This window comes from Bos taurus, chromosome 12 (assembly GCF_002263795.3).
Source record: "Bos taurus isolate L1 Dominette 01449 registration number 42190680 breed Hereford chromosome 12, ARS-UCD2.0, whole genome shotgun sequence".
NCBI classification, from domain to species: Eukaryota; Metazoa; Chordata; class Mammalia; order Artiodactyla; family Bovidae; genus Bos; species Bos taurus.
In genome coordinates, this window is record NC_037339.1 from 24,625,789 (window position 1) to 24,646,709 (window position 20,921).

Consider the following 20,921-nt stretch of genomic DNA (forward strand, 5'->3'; position numbering starts at 1 on the left):
ATGTTCAGAGTTAGACTGGTTCAAATATGCTTGCCTGAGGAAAGGAAGAGAGGGGCAGAGACAGAAAGTCAAATTCTACACTGGGGACTGCTGTGTAACTCTTCTTTCCATTCTTGCTTTTTTTTTTTTTCTTTGCTTTCTTTCCTTATCAGGGTTATCCTTAGGAGAAAGTCAGACACAGTGTCAGGTAAAAACAACCAGGTACTTCAGTGCCAGGTAAAAAAAAAAAAAAACTACGGTTTTTCCTGCACCAATGAGAACTGAACATGCTATGCAATCTTCATGCCAAATCCATAAAGTGTAGTCTTTATGGCCTCACTGAGATAATAATTCAAGAATGAGAGTCATTCATTGTAATTTAGAAACGCTTCTAATGCTTTTTAAGTTTCATGGCATGTAAGAATCCATTGAGGAGTTAGAAAAGGAGACTACTTTTAATCAAACCAAAATTTACCAAGTTTATAATAAAATAAGTACCTTGAGTTTAAAGGCCTAAAAGATCTAAGTTGAATATTCATTAAAACAATGGCAACTGTAAATAGTTTTTTCAAGCACAAAATCTTCCCTCAAGACAATTAGCAAGCCTTGTGCCTCTGCAACCAACACACATACTTCTCCTTTTTCTTGGTTTCAACTATCACCTTATGTCAGTTATTAATAAATTAATCATTATTACTTAGAGACTCTCTTAAAAGTGTGATGACTTTCCCGACCTGGTTGGGGCTGTGGAACTGTCCCAGGTAGGCTCCAGCCACGGAACAAAAGCCTCCTTTAGCAATACCATTATCCTTTTACCCCAAATGCACAATGCTTATTTGGGGTAATTTTTTAAAAGATATATAAGGTCCAGATTTTTTAAAGGAGAACAATTTGAGAAAAATACTGATAGAGTATTCGCAATTCCATTTGTTGCCACAAGATGTCACCTGTATACAAGAAAACTCTCCATGTACAACAGAACAATTTAAATTGTATTCAGAAAAATGTTCTGAGGCTCTAATTTGTAAGGACACCAGAATGTGCATTCTGGATGATGAAAACATGAACACAGCATGGTTCCTGACCTCAAGGGGCTTAAAATGCCACATAGAAACAGACGTGTGCTCAAACAACTATACGCAATGCGTGGAACACACAAGGCAACGCCGGAACTGCTGCTGCTGCTGCTGCTGTTAGACGCTTCAGTCGTGTCCGACTCTGTGCGACCCCATAGACAGCAGCCCACCAGCCTCTGCCATCCCTGGGATTCTCCCGGCAAGAACATTGGAGTGGGTTGCCATTTCCTTCTCCATTGCGTGAAAGTGAAAAGTGAAAGTGAAGTCGCTGGGTCGCGACCGACTCGTGGCGACCCCATGGACTGCAGCCCACCAGGCTCCTCCATCCATGGGATTTTCTAGGCAAGAGTTCTGGAGTGGCTTGCCGTTGTCTTCTCCACATGCCAGAACTACAAACTGTCAAAGCAAAACTTCCCCCAACAAAGCTAAAAAGGGTAGGAAGACTTCACTCAAGACTGTCTAAATAGTTACAAGAGATCAGAACACAGTCTGAACTCACCTCTACTGAAATGAAGAATCGGAAAGTTGTTTTGGTGGCTTTTAAACATTTTTCATTATAGTAAAGTACACATAACATTTACTACTATAACCTATTTTAAATATATAATTCAGTGGCACTGAGTACATTCACAGTTGTTGTGCGTCAGAATTATCTATTTCTAAATCCCGTGGATGGAGGAGCCTGGTAGGCTGCAGTCCATGGGGTTGCTGAGTCGGACACGACTGAGCAACTTCACCTTCACTTTTCACTTTAATGCATTGGAGAAGGAAATGGCAACCCACTCCAGTGTTCTTGCCTGGAGAATCCCAGGGATGGGGGAGCCTGGTGGGCTGCCGTCTATGGGGTCACACAGAGTCGGACACAACTGAAGTGACTTAGCATAGCACAGCATAGCATAGAACATTTTCATCCTCCAGAATGAAACTCAGTACCCATTAAACAATAAATTTCCCATTCCTTCTATCCCACAGTCCCTGATAAACTGTTTTATTTTCTGTCTCTATACACAGTTAAATAGAATTTAACTACTTTAGGTATCTCATTAGAAGGAATCATACAATTATTGTCCTTCTGCGTTTGGCTTATTTCACTTCGTATAATGTTATCAAGTTTCATCCAGCTTATAGTGTGTGTCAAAATTTTATTCCTTTCTAAAGCTGAAAAATATTGTTGAATATATACACCACAGTTTATGAATTTATCTGTTGATGGACACTGGGTTGTTTCCACCTTTTAACTGCTGTGAATAATATTACTATAAACACTGGTGTACAAGTATCTCTTCCAGGCTCTGCTTTCAGTTCTTTGGGGAATATACCTAGAAGTGAAATTGCTGGATCACATGATGATTCTATGTTGAACTTTTTTAGGAACCACAATACTGTTTTTTGGGCTTCCCTGATGGTTCAGCAATAAAGAATCCACCTGCAATGCAGGAGATGCAGGAGACACAGGTTCAATCCCTGGGTCGGGAAGATTCCCTAGAGGAAGAAATGGCAACTCACTCCAGTATTCTTGCCTGGAAAATCCAATGGACAGAGGAGCCTGGAGGGCTATAGTCCATAGGGTTGCGAAGAGTCGGATGCAACTGAGCATGCAATATTGTTTTCCAGTACATCTGCGCCATTTCACATGCCCACCCTCAAAGTCCAGAGCTTCTGATTTCTTCACATCCTGACCAGTACTTATAATAATTTTGATTTGGAGGGGGGGGGGGGGTGATAGCCATCCCAAGGAGTGTGAAGGTGGTATTTCCCTAATGATTAGTGATGTTGAACATCTGCTGTATATCTTTGGAGAAATATCTATTCAAGTCTTTTGCCCATTTTTTTTTCAAGTTTCTTATAGCAATTTGAGTTATAGAACAGAAATTTAAGTGGCTATCTAATTGCTTTGAATACAAATATCATATTATTTCACTGGATTGGTATTTACATAAGATTAGTCCTCTTAATAGTTGAAAGAAGCTATCAACACTAAAGAAACAATTAACAGTTTATTTCTGATCCTCTGAGGCACATGCTAGTAAAACTACTCCCTCTTGGGAGGAAAGTACTTGTCCATATTAGGTAAACTGTCTAAAGGAGCCAAATAATGATTTTAAAAGGTCAAGTAATAATTGAATGATAAATAAAATTTTTCCATAGCAAGTATGAGTTTGGAGTGTTTATAAATTCCCTATATATATATATATAGCAAATGGCCAATAATTTGCTATTTTCTAAACCTAAATGTATTTACCTAACATGTAGCTAGTTATTAGAGCTCACAGCAGTATTTATGACATGAGTGTTGGCTCTGTAGGGGTATATACCAATATAGTCTTTATGGCATCATTTAAAACTTTAAAATGTAGTATATCAGGATATGAACTATTGAGTATCATACACACTCAGAGTAACAGCTGAATAATTACAGGTTACACACATCTATTCCCTCTTAAGGATATAGCTAAAAATCAGTCAGAAATGTTGCTACTTGTCATAAAATGTTTTCCTTTGTTTTTGATCATGGAACTAGCCACAGTAGATGCTGAGGTCAGTGATAACAGAAGTATATTTGTTTTCAGCATTTTCTCCAGGTCCTTCTTCATCATTTGCAGGTCTTTCAAATAAATGTACAGATCTCTATAGGGTTGACAGACAATTACGTCCATGGGCTGTGGGTACTTCACATGGTGGGAGGCACTATGATTTCTCTGCCAAGATGTGCTTAGTTCCAGTATAGTCACTAAAAGAGTAAACATGGCTAAGTCTTCAAAGAACCTAAGACAGGCTTCAATATTACACTGATGGAAGTACAAAGGTGCAAGGCCAAAATAGCTAAATATACAGGGGAAAACAATAGTACATGTTCTCAAGTAATGAAAAAATATATCAATCTATCACACAATTTTTTCTGCATTTGACTTTCAGTTTTTATAAAAACAGAAATAAAGTGCAGATATCTTTAAAGGCAATTTAAGAAACTATTGCAAACTCATCTTAGGCACTAGTCCTGCCATCGCCTTCATTTTATTTTCTCATTCTCTCCAAACAGCATTCTCTTGTATTTCCTCCATACACAGACAAAACAAAAAATCCCTTACATACCTTCAGTTCAGTTCAGTCGCTCAGTCGTGTCCGACTCTTTGCGACCCCATGAATCTCAGCACGCCAGGCCTCCCTGTCCATCACCGTCTCCCGGAGTTCACTCAGACTCACATCCATCAAGTCAAAAATGCCATCCAGCCATCTCATCCTCTGTCGTTCCCTTCTCCTCCTGCCCCCAATCCCTCCCAGCATCAGAGTCTTTTCCAATGAGTCGACTCTTCGCATGAGGTGGCCAAAGTACTGGAGTTTCAGCTTTAGCATCATTCCTTCCAAAGAAATCCCAGGGCTGATCTCCTTCAGAATGGACTGGTTGGATCTCCTTGCAGTCCAAGGGACTCTCAAGAGTCTTCTCCAACACCACAGTTCAAAAGCATCAATTTTTCAGTGCTCAGCTTTCTTCACAGTCCAGCTCTCACATCCATACATCCATACATGACCACTGGAAAAGCCATAGCCTTGACTAGAAGGACCTTTGTTGGCAAAGTAATGTCTCTGCTTTTGAATATGCTATCTAGGTTGGTCATAACTTTCCTTCCAAGGAGTAAGCGTCTTTTAATTTCATGGCTGCAGTCACCATTTGTGGTGATTTTGGAGCCCAGAAAAATAAAGTCTGACACTGTTTCCACTGTTTCCCCATCTATTTCCCATGAAGTGATGGGACCGGATGCCATGATCTTCATTTTCTGAATGTTGAGTAAGCTCTCATAATTCCAAATGCCCTTTGAAACAATCTCTTGCTTGATAAAATGACACAAATGACGATCCAGAAGAACAAGAGTATAGGAATCAGAAGAAAGATCCTTTACCCGTTTACGGTGAAGGATATTGTAAAGGATACAGAAGAACAGCCAGATGAAGAGGTACACAGGATGGAGTACAGAAGGGTTTTAGGCCCAGGACCAAGGAATCGAGGTGGCCACACCCTCCTGGCACGTGGATGCATTCACCAAAACCAGAAGCTCCTCCTTTGGCCATTTTGCAATTAAATTGTTTGGGGTTTTTTGGTGTTAAGTTGTAGGAGTTCGTACTATACTCCAGATATTAACACCACATCAGATGTGTGATCTGAATAGTTTCTTCCAGTCCACGAGTGCCTTTTCACTCTATTGACTGTTGATTCTTTTCAATCCTTTGAAATACAGACGTTTATAGCAGGAAAGGTTTCAAGAGCTGGGATGAGGACTTTTTGATCACTTGTGTTAACTGGCCATACCCAAAGGAAGAGTACATCTTCTTTTATCTTCATGATTGTGGATGTTTTACAACCTGGAGCTAGGCAGCCTTGCTAACTCTCCCAGCAGGCACCTTCCTACTCTCCCAGCAGACAATGGGAGATGGGACCGTATCTTCCTTGATGACTGCATTTCAAATGGATGGCTGAGGGAGAGAGGAGGTTAAAGGCTTTTTTAAAATGTGTATCTTTGCAGGTTCCTTAAAAAATAAAAATAGAGTCACGTACGATCCAGCAATCCCACTTCTGAGCATATATTCAGAAAAGATGAAAACTTTAACTCAAAAAGATACATGCACCCCAATGATTTTAACATGGTGAAAATCTGGTCCTACCAGTCCTTCTGCATTTATTAGCCTTCATACTTCTTTAAAAGGAAATGCCGCTCATGAATTAATCGGATCCCTTGAGGTATTATAAAAACAATTATAAAAATAAGATAAATGCTTAATTCTATTTATTTACCAGTTTTCATTAGTATTAGTAACAGGAGATATAAGTATTTCTCTATATTTATTACTTTTTTTTGATGTGGAAAATTTTTAAAGTTTTTATTGAGTTTGTTACAATATTCCTTCTGTGTTATGTTTTTTGGGGGTTTTTTTTGGTCACAAGGCATGTGGGATCTCAGCTCTGTGACCAGGGATCGAACGCGCACCCTCTATACTAGAAAGTGAAGTCTCAACCACTGCACCGCCAGGGAAGTCCCCTGTATCTATTATATTGTATAATATGTTAAATGGCAGAATTAAGCAAAAAACTAAAACATAATGGTTACCAATTGAGGGAAGGACAAACAGAATGAAAAACTGGAATGGAAAATAAAATTTCTGACTTCAATTTTATTTTGTAGATTTGCTTTGAAACTATATGATTATTTTAAATACTTACAAAAATAAACTATAAAATAATTGCTAAGAACCCAAAAATTTTCAATTTCTAAAAGCAAAAACAAACACCTCTGTGTATCAAGTTGCTGATAGAGACAACCAGAGAGAAATTATTTTAAACAACTTTAAAAACTCATAATTTGTGTATATATATTCCCAGTAGTATACAATCTAAGGTCAAAAAACCTTCCATAAAAATCTTTAAATGTCCCAGAGATCATCCTGTTGATGGTAAGCATTTCTGTTGTCATTCTGAGATGGCAGCAAATGTTACATGGGATAAAGCAATCATGATTTTGATGCAGTTGGGGACCAATATCTTCAGTGTGAGAAAAAGGCTATCAGATCTAGGAGCTAGAGTTTAAATAAAAATCTTATAGTACCGAATTTTTTATATGACAAATCTTGTTTTATTACCTCCCTACCTTATTAATGTTTTTATTTAATTAAGCCTAAAAGTATAATAATAATTTTAAGGCACTGTTCTATACAACCATTTATCTACCAGGCTTAAGCTCTGAAATACATTTTTTGGACATATTAAATATTTAGTACAGGTTTGAAGTTGCCTCCTTTTTTTTTCAAGGAATATAAAATATACAGATAATTGGGTTTGTGTATAAACAGAATGTACTTGGCTTATTAATGTAAAAAGGATTTAAAATTCTAACAGAATTTTATTTTCTCCTTTTATTTACTTACTTGTAAATGCTGCATTTTGTATCTCTAAAAAATAAAGTCCATTTTTTCTTATTCTCATAACGAAAAAATCCCTATTCCATCTAATGTCACTGTATTAGTTTGCCACAGCTGCCACAACAACATACTGCAGGCTAGGAGATTTAAATAACAGGAGTTAGTTTTTTCAGCATTTGGAGGCTGACATCCAAGATCAAGGGGAGAGCAGATCTGGTTTCCTCTCTGGGCTCTCTGATTGACTTGCAAATAGCCCCTTATTGATGTACCCTCAGAAGGTCTATTGTTTGTGTGTTGGCAGTCATACTGGATTAGGGCCCACCCTAACAACCTCATTTAATTTAAAGGCCCTATCTTCACAATGTGATTGTGAGGTACCAGGCATTAGGGCTTCAATATATTAATTTGGGGAATGGCACAATTTAGCCTGTAACAGTTAACAGTAATCCCTTAGTATTAATATCACATAGCCAATTCACTGGAGAAGGCAATGGCACCCTACTCCAGTACTCTTGCCTGGAAAATCCCATGGATGGAGGAGCCTGGTAGGCTGCAGTCCATGGGGTCGCTGAGTCAGACACGACTGAGTGACTTCACTTTCACTTTTCACTTCCATGCATTGGAGGAGGAAACGGCAACTCACTCCAGTGTTCTTGCCTGGAGAATCCCAGGGATGGTGGGGCCTGGTGGGCTGCCGTCTATGGGGTCACACAGAGTCGGACACGACTGAAGCGACTTAGCAGCAGCAGCAGCAGCAGCCAATTCACATCCAATTTTCCTACAGTTTACTACACAATGCATTGGGCAGAGTGGAAACAGTGTCAGACTTTATTTTTCTGGGCTCCAAAATCACTGCAGATGGTGACTGCAGCCATGAAATTAAAAGACACTTACTCCTTGGAAAGAAAGTTATGACCAACCTAGACAGCATATTCAAAAGCAGAGACATTATTTTGCCAACAAAGTTTCGTCTAGTCACGGCTATGGTTTTTCCTGTGGTCATGTATGGATGTGAGAGTTGGACTGTGAAGAAGGCTGAGCACCGAAGAATTGATGCTTTTGAACTGTGGTGTTGGAGAAGACTCTTGAGAGTCCCTTGGACTGCAAGGAGATCCAACCAGTCCATTCTGAAAGAGATCAGCCCCGGGATTTCTTTGGAAGGAATGATGCTAAAGCTGAAACTCCAGTACTTTGGCCACCTCATGTGAAGAGCTGACTCATTGGAAAAGACTCTGATGCTGGGAGGGATTGGGGGCAGGAGGAGAAGGGAACGACAGAGGATGAGATGGCTGGATGGTATCACTGACTCGATGGACGTGAGTCTAAGTGAACTCCAGGAATTGGTGATGGACAGGGAGGCCTGGCGTGCTGTGATTCATGGGGTCGCAGAGTCGGACACGACTGAGCGACTGATCTGATCTGATCTGGGCAGATTGTATTATCATGCTGTTGCTTTAACCTGTTACCCTGTGACTCTTTTTCTTAGTATACTGATAATTAGACCCAGGGGCTTGATTCAGTTCAGTTTCAATTGCTCTTTTTTGTGAAGATATTTCATAAACAGTAATAGTATGGAGTACCCTATGTCAAGAGGTATATAATACTTGACCAGCTCACTTTTTGTATTGCAAAGATTGATAAAATATTGTCAGCCTGATCCATTCCTTATAAAGGTCCCTTTCACACTTCCACTAATGGAAACCATTAGTTATTATTTCCTCAGTCATATCCAGTCTACTAATATGTCCATCAAAGGAATGCTTCATCTCTGTTGCATTTTTTTTTTATCTCTACCATTTCTTTTTAGTTCTTTCTTAGGATTTTCATCTCTCTGCACACATTACCTATCAGATCTTGCATGTTGTCTATCCCTTAGAGTTCTTAGCATATAAATCATAGTTTATATATTGAATATTATATATTGAAGTATAGTTTATGTGTTGTTCATTATATTAGTCACAGGTGTACGATACAGTGATTCATTATTTTTAAAGGTTATACTTCATTTATAGTTATTATAAAATGTTGGCTATATTCCCAGTGTTGTACAAAATATTCTTGTAGCTTATTTTGTCCATAACAGTTTGTATCTCATTAATCATAGTTTTACATTGCCAGTCTGATAATCCCAACATCCATGTCACATCTGGTTGTGATACTTGTTCTATTTCTTTAAACTGTATTTTTGGCCTTTCAGTATGCCTTGTAATTTTTCTTGATAGTCAGAAATGATTTAGTGGATAAAAGGAACTACCGTAAATAAGCTGTTAGTTATGTGGTGGTGGGACTTCCCTGGTGGCTCAAACAGTAAAGCATCTGCCTACAATGTGGGAGACCCAGGTTCAATCCCTGGGTTGGGAAGATCTCCTGGAGAAGGAAATGGCAACCCACTCGAGTATTCTTGCCTGGAAAATCCCACAGACGGAGGAGCCTGGTAGGCTACAGTCCATGGGGTCACAAAGAGTCGGACACGACTGAGTGACTTCACTTAGCACTTATGTGGTGGGGAGATGTGCGAGGGGAAGCAGTCTACAGCCCTTTGATTAGGTCTCAATCTTTTAGTGAGTCTGTGTCCCTGAAGTGTTTTTCAGACTTCCCAAGTGTTTCTCAGACTCCCCTGCCCGTAGGTGAGAGAAGACAGCTACAGTAGATTGGATTCAGGTATTTCCTTTCCCTCAGGTCAGCTTCTTGTTTAGTCACTAAGTCATGTCTGAATCTCTTTTGACCCCATGACTGCAGCTCACCAGGCTCCTCTGTCCATGGAATTTTCCAGGCAAGAATATTGGAGTGGGTTGCCATTCCCTTCTCCAGGGGATAAAACTCCATCAGATCAGGCTCTGGTTAACTAGTTTCCCCTGCGGGCAGCTCTTGTTAAAACAACAAAGAGACCTGGTATTTTCATCCTACCAGCTTGCCTTATAGATTTCACACCTGCCAGCCTCTACAATTGCACGAACCAATTCTTTAAAATGAAGGGATGACTAGCCAGAGCAATTAGGCAAGGAAAGGAAATAAAAGGCACCCCAATTGTAAGGAATAAGTAAAACTTGCTCAATTTTTAACAGACGACATGATTTCATATATTAAAAATATTAAAGAACACATACACACAGCACATACAACTATTAGCACTAATAAATGTGGCAAGTTTTCAGAGTGCAAGATCAATACTCAAAAATCCATTCTTTTTTAATACATCAACAATGAATAATCTGAAAAGAAAATTCAGTAGTGATTTTATTTATAACTGAATTTACTATAGTTTGGTGACATGATGCGAAGAGCCAACTCACTGGAAAAGACCCTGATACTGGAAAAGATTGAGGGCAGGAGGAGAAAGAGGGCAACAGAGGATGAGATGGTTGGATGGCATCACCAACTCAATGGACATGAGTTTGAGCAAACTCTGGGAGATGGTGAAGGAGAGGGAAGCCTGGCGTGCTGCAGTCCATGGGATCACGAAGAGTCAGACGTGACTGAGTGACAAAACAACAACTAGAGACTAAGTTGTGTCCCCCAAAGTTCAGATGTTGAAGCCCTATTCTGCAGTGGGATTGTTTTTGGAGAGAGGGCCTAGTATCCTTACAAGAAGAGTTACCGAGGATCCCTTTCTCTCCTTCACCATCACGTGAGGAGAAGACAGCTTTCTACAAGCCAGGAAGAGAACTCTCACCAGAAACCAAGTCTGTCAGCATCTTGATATTTGGACTTCCCAAGAAGAACTGTGAGAAAGAGATTTCTGTTGTTTAAGGCATCCAGTCTGTGGCATTTTGCTATAGCGACCCTGAGACTAAGATAGCATTCAAAAATGAAAAGAAATATACAGGAATAAATTATCTAAAGAGATGAAAGACTTGTACCCTGGAAACTATAAATATTGCAAAAAAATTAAAAAGGATCTAAATAAATGAAAAGACATCATGTTCACAGATTTGAGGACTTAATGTTTTAAGATAACAACACTTGTCAAAGAGACCTACTGCTTCGATGCCTAATTCAATCCCTATCAAAATCCCAGTTCCTTTTTTTTTTTTTTGCACAAATGAAAAAGCTGATCTCAAACTCATATAAAATTGCAAGGGGGCTGAAGAGCCAAAATAATATTGGAAAAGAAGAACAAAACTGGAGCACTTACACTTCCCAATTTCAAAACTCAGTACAAAGCTACAGTGTGGTACTGGCATAGGACAGACATATAGAACAATGGAGTAGAATTAACAGTCCAGAAACAAACCCATACATCTATGGCAAACTGATTTTTGACAAGGATGTCAAGTTCATTCATTGAGGATAAGAACATTCTCTTCAACAAATGGTTCAGGGACAACATGCAAAAGAATGAAATGGAATGCCTGCCACAGAACAGATACAAAAATAAACTCAAAATGGATTAATAACTTAATATAAGAGCTAAAGCTATAAAAATCTTAGAAGAAAATAGGGATAAATCCTGCAGAACCCAAACTAAAGTGATGTCATACTGGGGACAAAATGGAGGACAACAAAGATGCATTAAAGAAAAACAAAACATTATCGAATGTAATTGGCAAGAATTTACACCCTTCTCAGAAATCGGCAGAGGATGCCAGTCATCCTCAAAGACCAAGTCTGTTCATGCTATCTTTGGACTTCCTTGTTCCCCTGACACAACTACCCTGATCCAAATAAAGATCAGCTGAAAAAGTCAAATTACTTCTGCATATACCCTATATACACACTTTCGTCTGTGAGGAACTCAGAACTCCCACAGCCTGGAGTTTCTTGGCTTGCAGGTTGAAACCCTTGGGATAAACTCACTTTCTGCTTTGTATAAAATAAAATACAAAGATGGTTTTCAACAATCCTTATGACCTTGGATTTGGCAATGGATTCTTAAATATGACACCAAAATCACAATTCACAACAGAAAAAAAAAAAAAAAACACATAGACTTCATCAAAAATTTAAGTTTGTATATCAAAAAAATATCAGAAAAGTGAAAAGACAGTCTACAGAACTAGAGAAAATACTTGTAAATCATATATCTGATAAGAGTCTAGTATCTAGAATATACAAAGAACTCATAATTTAGACAACAAAAGGACAAACAACTCAATTTAATAATGGGCAAATGACTTGAATAGACATTTCTGCAAAGAATATAGACAAATGGCCAATTAGAACATGAAAAGACTGCCAATATCACTGGCCATCAGAGAACTGCACATCAAGACCACAGTTCAGTTCAGTTCAGTTGCTCAGTTGTGTCCTTGACTCTTTGCAACCCCATGGACTGCAGCACACCAGGCCTCCCTGCCCATCACCAACTCCCGGAGTTTACTCAAACTCATGTCCACCGAGTCAGTGATGCCATCCACCATCTCATCCTCTGTCATCCCCTTCTCCTTACACCTTCAAACTTTCCCAGCATCAGGGCCTTTTCCAATGAGTCAGTTCTTTGCATCAGGTGGCCAAAGTATTGGAGTTTCAGCTTCAGCATCAGTCCTTCCAATGAACATTCAGAACTGATTTCCTTTAGGATGGACTCGTTAGATCTTCTTGCAGTCCAAGGGAGCCTCAAGAGTCTTCTCCAACACCGCAGTTCAAAAGCATCAATTCTTCCACACTCAGCTTTCTTTATCGTCCAACTCTTACATTCATACATGACTACTGGACAAACGATAGCTTTGACTAGATGGATCTTTGTTGGCAAAGTAATGTCTCTGCTTTTTAATGTGCTGTCTAGGTTGGTCATAGCTTTTCTTCCAAGGAACAGGCGTCTTTTAATTTCATGGCTGCAGTCACCATATGCAGTGATTTTGGAGCCCAGAAAAATAAAGTCTGTCACACTTTCCATTGTTTCCCCATTTATTTGCCATGAAGTGATGGGACGAGATGCCATGATCTTCGTTTTCTGAATGTTGAGTTTTAAGCCACTTTTTCACTCTCCTTTTTCACTTTCATCCAGAGGCTCTTTAGTTCTTCACATTTTGCCATAAGGGTGGTGTCATCTGCATATTTGAGGTTATTGATATTTCTCCTGGCAATCTTGATTCCAGCTTGTGCTTCTTCCAGCCCAGCGTTTCTCATGATGTACTCTGCATAGAAGTTAAATAAGCACAGTGACCGTATACAGCCTTGATGTACTCCTTTCCCTATTTGGAACCAGTCTGTTGTTCCATGTCCAGTTATAACTGTTGCTTCTTGACCTGCATACAGGTTTCTCAGGAGACAGGTCAGGTTGTCTGGTATTCCCATCTCTTTAAGAATTTTCCAGTTTGTTGTGATCCACACAATCAAAGGCTTTGGCTTAGTCAATAAAGCAGAAGTTGATGTCTTTCTGGAACTCTCTTGCGTTTTCAATGATCCAATATCAAAAAACTGATGGCAATTTGATCTCTGGTTCCTCTGCCTTTTCTAAATCCAGCTTGAACATCTGGAAGTTCATGGTTCACATACTGCTGAAGCCTGGCTTGGAGAATTTTGAGTATCATTTTGCTCAATTGTGCAATTATGTGGTAGTTTGAGCATTCTTTGGCATTGCCTTTCTTTGGGATTGGAATGAAAACCTACTTTTTCCAGTCCTGTGGCCACTGCTGAGTTTTCCAAATTTGCTGGCATATTGAGTGCAGCACTTTCACAGCATCATCTTTTAGGATTTGAAATAGCTCAACTGGAATTCCATCACCTCCACTAGCTTTGTTCCTAGTAATGCTTCCTAAGACCCACTTGACTTCACATTCCAGGATGTCTGGCTCTAGATGACTGATCCCACCGTCGTGATTATCTGGTATGTAATCAAAACCTTCTGAATCTATGCCCTGACCAGTAATGCTGAAGAAGCTGAAGTTGAATGGTTCTATGAAGACCTACAAGACCTTCTAGAACTAAAACTCAAAAAAGATGTCCTTTTCATTATAGGGAACTGGGATGTAAAAGTAGGAAGTCAAGAGATACCTGGAGTAACAGGCAAATTTGGCCTTGGAGTACAGAATGAAGCAGGGCAAAGGCCAATAGAGTTTTGCCAAGAGAACGCACTGGTCATAGCAAACGCCCTCTTCCAGAAACACAAGAGAAGACTCTACACATGGACATCAGCACATGGTCAATACCAAAATCAGATTGATTATATTCTTTGTGGCCATAGATGGAGAAGCTCTATACAGTCAGCAAAAACAAGACTGGGAGTTGACTGTGGCTCAGATCATGAACTGAACCTTGTGCACACCAGGACCCAGGCGATAGGAGCAGTGACCCCACAAGAGACTGACCCAGACTTGCCCATGAGTGTCCAGGAGTCTCCCGCAGAGGCGTGGGTTGGTGTGGCCTGCTGCAGGGTTGGGGGCACTGAGTATAGCATGTGTGCATGGGACCTTTTGAAGGAGGTTGCCATTATCTTCATTATGTCCACCATAGTTTGGCCTGAGGTCAAGTAACAGGGAGGGAACACAGCCCTGCCCATCGATAGAAAACTGGATTACAGATTTACTGAACATGGCCCCGCCCATCAGAACAAGACTCAGTTTCCCCTTTAATCAGTCTCTCCCATCAGGAAGCTTCCATAAGCCTCTTATCCTTCTTAAACAGAGGTCAGACAAACTGACCACATCACAGAAAACTGACCAATCTGATCACATGAACCAAAGCCTTGTCTAACTCAATGAAACTATGAACCATGCCATGTAGGGACACCCAAGGTGAATGAGTCATGGTGGAGAGTTCTGACAAAGTGTGGTCCACTGGAGAAGGGAATGGCAAATCAGTTCAGTATTCTTGCCTTGAGAACCCCATGAACAGTATGAAAAGGCAAAAAGACAGGACACTGAAAGATGAACTCCCAAGGATAGGTGCCCAATATGCTACTGGAGATCAGTGGAGAAATAACTCCGGAAAGAATGAAGAGACGAAGCCAAAGCAAAAACACCACCCAGTTGTGGACGTGACTGGTGATGGAGGTAAAGTCCAATGCTGTAAAGAGCAAGATTGCATAGGAACCTGGAATGTCAGGTCCATGAATCAAGGCAAATTGGAAGTGGTCAAACAGGAGATGGCAAGAGTGAACATCGACATTCTAGGAATCAGCAAACTAAAACGGACTGGAATGGGTGAATTTAACTCAGATGACCATTATATCTATTACTGTGGGCAAGAATCCCTTAGAAAAAATGCAGTAGCCATCATAGTCAACAAAAGAGTCCAAAGTGCAGTACTTGGATGTGTTAGGTAGGTAGAATAGGGAAAAGGAGTTCAAAATGGCAGTGGCTAAAAGACAAGGAAGGTCAAAGGAAGGTCCGAGGACCAGAGTGAAGACTTCAGGCAGAACAAACAGGACTCCTGGCTAAGCCCAATTTGCATAGGGCAGGCCCAGGTGGAGGAAAACATATAAAAGGAGGAGCCAAAGCGCTTTCTCATGGACTCTCTCTCTCCTGAGTGCCTGCGTGCACTCTCTCTCTCTCTCTCTCTCTCTCTCTCACTCTCTCTCTCCCTCCCCTGCACGCTCCTCCACTCTCTTCTCTTCCAGTCTTGGATTCTCCTGCTATCTTCTAACTAAAATGGAGCTGTAATACTGATTTGCCTAAGAGCTGTAGCACGGTTTGTCCAAGACCTGAGAGCTGTGATGCGCCAAGGGCTTTAATGTCCGTTGCTCCAAATTTTTGTTGTGATGAGACAAAGAACTGAGGAACATACACTTGCGTGACAGATGCAATCTCAAAAACGACAGAATGCTCTCTGTTCGTTTCCAAGGCAAACCATTCAAGACCACAATGAGACCACAATTTCATACCCACGAGGCTGGTTATGCATGTGTGCTCAGTGGTGTCCAACTCTTTGCAACTGTATAGACTACAGCCAGCCAGGCTCTTCTGTTCATGGGAATTTCCAGGCAATACTGGAGTTGGTTGCCATTTCCTCCTCCAGCGACCTTCCTGACCCAGGGATCCAACAACCCAAGTCTCTTGCATGTCCTGCATTGGCAGGCAGAGTCTTTACCACTGAGCCACCTGGGAAGACCCAAGGATGGCTTTCAAAAACAAAACAAGACAAAACTATTGGTGAGGATGTGGAGAAATTGAAACTGTCATACATTGCTATCAGTATGTAAAACACCTCTGCCACTGTGGAAAACAGTTTATTGATTCTGCAAATATTTAAGCATGGAATTACCACATGACCCAGCAGTTCCATTCCTGATTATTGACAAGGAGTGTTTCCTTGACTTTAGTCAGGGTCCTCTAAGCTCTCTCAGCCTCTACTTTAGTATTGGTCTTGTGGGACCTGCATCAACTAGTTGTCATAAGAATCAAGTCAGGTCGGTTTAGAGAGAACCCTTACCAGGATAACTTATCATCCTCAACCTGGTCTGCCTTCAATTAAGAAACCTGTTAAAATGGTTTGGCCAGAATTTAGCCCTTATATATAGTGTTTCATTTTAGGAAATTTCCACCCGCTGGCTATAGGGCCTCACTTGTTTATGATGTTTTTAACTGACTCCAGTTCTATACTAAGGTCTCTTTTCTCTATTGCAATAATTCCTAAGTAAAATCTGCTTTGTTTTTATTCGCTGATTGAATTACTGTCAGATTCTGATTTTCTTCAACAGTATATACCCCAAAGCATTGAAAACAGGGTTTAAACAAATACTTCCACACACATATTCATAGCAGCAGTATTCACAATAGCTCAAAGGTGCAAATAACCCAAATGTCCATCGCTGGATGGATGGGTAAACTGTGGTTGCTGCTGCTGCTGCTAAGTCGCTTCAGTCATGTCCGACTCTGTGCAACCCCAGAGACGGCAGCCCGCCAGGCTCCCCCGTCCCTGGGATTCTCCAGGCAAGAACACTGGAGTGGGTTGCCATTTCCTTCTCCAATGCATGAAAGTGAAAAGTGAAAGGGAAGTCACTCAGTCGTGTCTGACTCTTAGCGACCCCATGGACTGCAGCCTTCCAGGCTCCTCTGTCCATGGGATTTTCCAGGCAAGAGTACTGGAGTGGGGTGCTATTGCCTTCTCTGTAAATTGTGGTATATACATACAAATAAGATGGAGTATTAGCCATAAAAAATAATGAAATACTGATATTTGCTATAAGGTGGATGAACCTGGAAATCACCTTTATGTGAAAGCAGACAGCACAAAATGATCATATAAATCCATTTATGTGAAATACTCAGATTAGGTAAACCCTTATGAAAAGGCAAAATGATAGGATACTGAAAGAGGAACTACCCAGGTCAGTAGGGGCCCAATATGCTACTGGAGATCCGTGGAGAAATAACTCCAGAAAGAATGAAGGGATGGAGCCAAATCAAAAACAATACCCAGTTGTGGATGTGACTGGTGATAGAATCAAGGTCCAATGCTGTAAAGAGCAATATTGCATAGGAACCTGGAATGTCAGGTCCATGAATCAAGGCAAACTGGAAGTGGTCAAACAGCAGATGGCAAGAGTGAATGTCGACATTCTAGGAATCAGTGAACTAAAATGGACTGGAATGGGTGAATTTAACTCAGATGACCATTATATCTACTACTGCGGGCAGGAATCCCTCAAAAGAAATGGAGTAGCCATCATGGTCAACAAAAGAGTCCGAAATGCAGTACTTGGATGCAATCTCAAAAACAACAGAATGATCTCTATTCGTTTCCAAGGCAAAGCATTCAATATCACAGTAATCCAAGTCTATGCCCCAACCAGTAATGCTGAAGAAGCTGAAGTTGAACGGTTCTACGAAGACCTACAAGACTTTTTAGAACTAATACCCCAAAAAGATGTCCTTTTCATTATAGGGGACTGGAATGCAAAAGTAGGAAGTCAAGAAACACCTGGAGTAACAGGCAAATTTGGCCTTGGAATACAGAATGAAGCAGGGCAAAGACTAATAGAGTTTTGCCAAGAAAATGCACTGGTCATAGAAAACATCCTCTTCCAACAACACAAGAGAAGACTCTACACAGGGGCATCACCAGATAGTCAACACAGAAATCAGATTGATTATATTCTTTGTGGCCATAGATGGAGAAGCTCTATACAGTCAGCAAAAACAAGACCAGGAGCTGACTATGGCTCAGACCATGAACTCCTTATTGCCAAATTCAGACTGAAATTGAAGAAAGTAGGGAAAACCACTAGACCATTCAGGTATGACCTAAATCAAATCCCTTATGATTACACAATGGAAGTGAGAAATAGATTTAAGGGACTAGATCTGATAGAGTGCCTGATGAACTAGGGACAGAGGTTTGTGGCATTGTACAGGAGACAGGGATCAAGACCATCCCCATGGAAAAGAAATGCAAAAAAGCAAAATGGCTGTCTGGGGAGGCCTTACAAATAGCTGTGAAAAGAAGAGAAGCGAAAAGCTGCACTCAAGACGCCAGCAAATTAGGAAAACTCAGCAGTGGCCACAGGACTGGAAAAGGTCAGTTTTCACTCCAATCCCAAAGAAAGGCAATGCCAAAGAACGTTCAAACCACGGCACAATTGCACTCATCTCACACACAAGTAAATTAATGCTCAAAATTCTCCAAACCAGGCTTCAGCAATACGTGAACTGTGAACTTCCTGATGTTCAAGCTGGTTTTAGAAAAGGCAGAGGAACCAGAGATCAAATTGCCAACATCCGCTGGATCATGAAAAAAGCAAGAGAGTTCCAGAAAAACATCTATTTCTGCCTTATTGACTATGCCAAAGCCTTTGACTGTGTGGATCACAATAAACTGTGGAAATTTCGGAAAGAGATGGGAATACCAGGGAATACCAGGTGGAATACCAGATGGAATATCAGGGAATACCAGGTGGAATACCAGGGAATATCTGCCTCTTGAGAAACCTGTGTGCAGGTCAGGAAGCAACAGTTAGAACTGGACATGGAACAACAGACTGGTTCCGAATAGGAAAAGGAGTACATCAAGGCTGTATATTGTCGCCCTGCTTATTTAACTTCTATGCAGAGTACATCATGAGAAACGCTGGGCTGGAAGAAGCACAAGCTGGAATCAAGATTGCCGGGAGAAATATCAATAACCTCAGATATACAGATGACACCACCCTTATGGCAGAAAGTGAAGAGGAACTAAAGAGCCTCTTGATGAGAGTGAAAGAGGAGAGTGAAAAAGTCAGCTTAAAGCTCAACATTCAGAAAACAAACATCATGGCATCTGGTCCATCACTTCATGGGAAATAGATGGGGAAACAGCGTCAGACTGTATTTTTTGGGGCTCCAAAATCACTGCAGATGGTGACTGCAGCCATGAAATTAAAAGACACTTACTCCTTGGAAGAAAAGTTATGACCAACCTAGATAGCATATTCAAAAGCAGAGACATTACTTTGCCAACAAAAGTTCGTCTAGTCAAGGCTATGGTTTTTCCAGTGGTCATGTATGTATGTGAGAGTTGGACTGTGAAGAAAGCTGAGCACTTAAGAATTGATGGTTTTGAACTGTGGTGTTGGAGAAGACTCTGAGAGTCCCTTGGACTGCAAGGAGATCCAACCAGTCCATTCTGAAGGAAATCAGCCCTGGGATTTCTTTGGAAGGAATGATGCTAAAGCTGAAACTCCAGTACTTTGGCCACCTCATGTGAAGAGTTGACTCATTGGAAAAGACTCTGATGCTGGAAGGGATTGGGGGCAGGAGGAGAAGGGGACGACAGAGGATGAGATGGCTGGATGGTATCACTGACTCGATGGACGTGAGTCTGAGTGAACTCCGGGAGTTGGTGATGGACAGGGAGGCCTGGTGTGCTGCGATTCATGGGGTCGCAAAGAGTCGGAGACGACTGAGCGACTTCACTTTTTTTAGAGTCTGAAAGCTCTTAGGTTCCAGGAGTGAGAAGAATAGAATGTAATTATTAACAGGAATGAAGAAAATGGTTTGCAACTAGACATTGTTAGTGGTTTCACAACATTGCGATTATACTACATGCACCGAATTGTGTAAAGATGTTTCATTTTACGTTTTTTGAGTTTCAATAATGTATTTTTTTAAAGCTTATAACCCAACAGCTGAAGTTGTTCAAAAGTGAAGAATTACAATCAGACACTGCAATATGCGCTGGTTATTCCGCTTCTGAAGGTTTAGAACTCTTCAGTGAGGTGTTTTGTTTTTTAACATTGCATTCATTGGCACTTGACTGGTACACCATCATAGACTGCAAGGCCGGCACCAGTATAGGCAGAAATGGTGTCGTTCCCTAGCATGAGAATGGACAGAGCAACAAGGAAAGTTCGTTACAAGCTTCTTTCACTGTAGTACTTCAACCGGGCTTCCTACCTCACAAATAGTCACAGGCTACCTCGCCTTTTAAGGACCTGGACGCCGGGTCGGCGAAGGCGCTCGTGGACCTCGCCCTGTCACCGGGCTCGAGTCACTACGGGGCTCGCGGGGGCGGACCCAGGCGGGAGCATCCCGGCGTCGAGCCCGCTGGCCGCGGCCCAGTCTTCCCACCTCCACCACTTCCGCCCGCGGCCAGCCGCCCGCACCGCCCAGCGCACCAGTCGGAAGTGTGGGCGCCGGAACAGGCGGTCGGCGGGGCTGCGGCGCCGCGCGGGCCAGAGCGGGGGCGGGGCGTGCGGGGACAGCGCGCAGCAGCCAGCACGGGGCCGACATCTGTGCGTCGCGTTCTGGCCGAGCGGAGGGCGAGGTCAAGAGTTGGCCGTCTGCACAGGTGGGCCGCGGCGGGAGGGCAGGGGCGCGCCCGCGGCGGGCCGGGTAGGCGCGCGAGACTCGGGGCGGGGTCAGAGGGGAACGAACGGCTTCCTGAGTGGCTTTTCGCCGCTTCCGGGGCCTGGCGCCCGCGCGAGGAAGACGGTGTTCTTGGAGACGCGGCGGCCCGGGCCGAGCCGAGCCGAGCCAGCATCCCCCTCGGCGGTCGCCTTCGTCTCCTCTCGCGTTTTTCATTTTAGTGTTGACGTTTGGTTTGCAGCTACAGGTATTTCCAGAAATTCGCTAGAATTTGGCGTAGCGCTTTTTGTGG

General features: G+C 41.7%; 2 protein-coding genes across 14 annotated transcripts in view; one reads left to right on the plus strand and one right to left on the minus strand.

Annotated features, from left to right (window-relative positions):
- Positions 1-3,370: 3,370 nt before the first annotated feature.
- Positions 3,371-20,845, minus strand: LOC112449049 (serine/arginine repetitive matrix protein 1-like). Its single transcript, XM_025000058.2, has 2 exons — positions 20,219-20,845; positions 3,371-5,525 (listed from the first exon to the last, which is right to left on the minus strand). Exon 1 carries the CDS (start codon positions 20,843-20,845, stop codon positions 20,249-20,251), a length of 597 nt encoding a protein of 198 aa, XP_024855826.2. The 3' UTR covers positions 3,371-5,525; positions 20,219-20,248.
- SUPT20H (SPT20 homolog, SAGA complex component) overlaps positions 20,499-20,921 on the plus strand; it is a 39,458-nt gene continuing 39,035 nt past the window's right edge. For 9 of the 13 annotated variants that reach the window (XM_005213644.5, XM_059892072.1, XM_059892073.1 and 6 more), the window contains exon 1: positions 20,722-20,876. The gene's annotated coding sequence lies outside the window, so the exon portion shown is untranslated. 13 annotated transcript variants of the gene reach the window in all.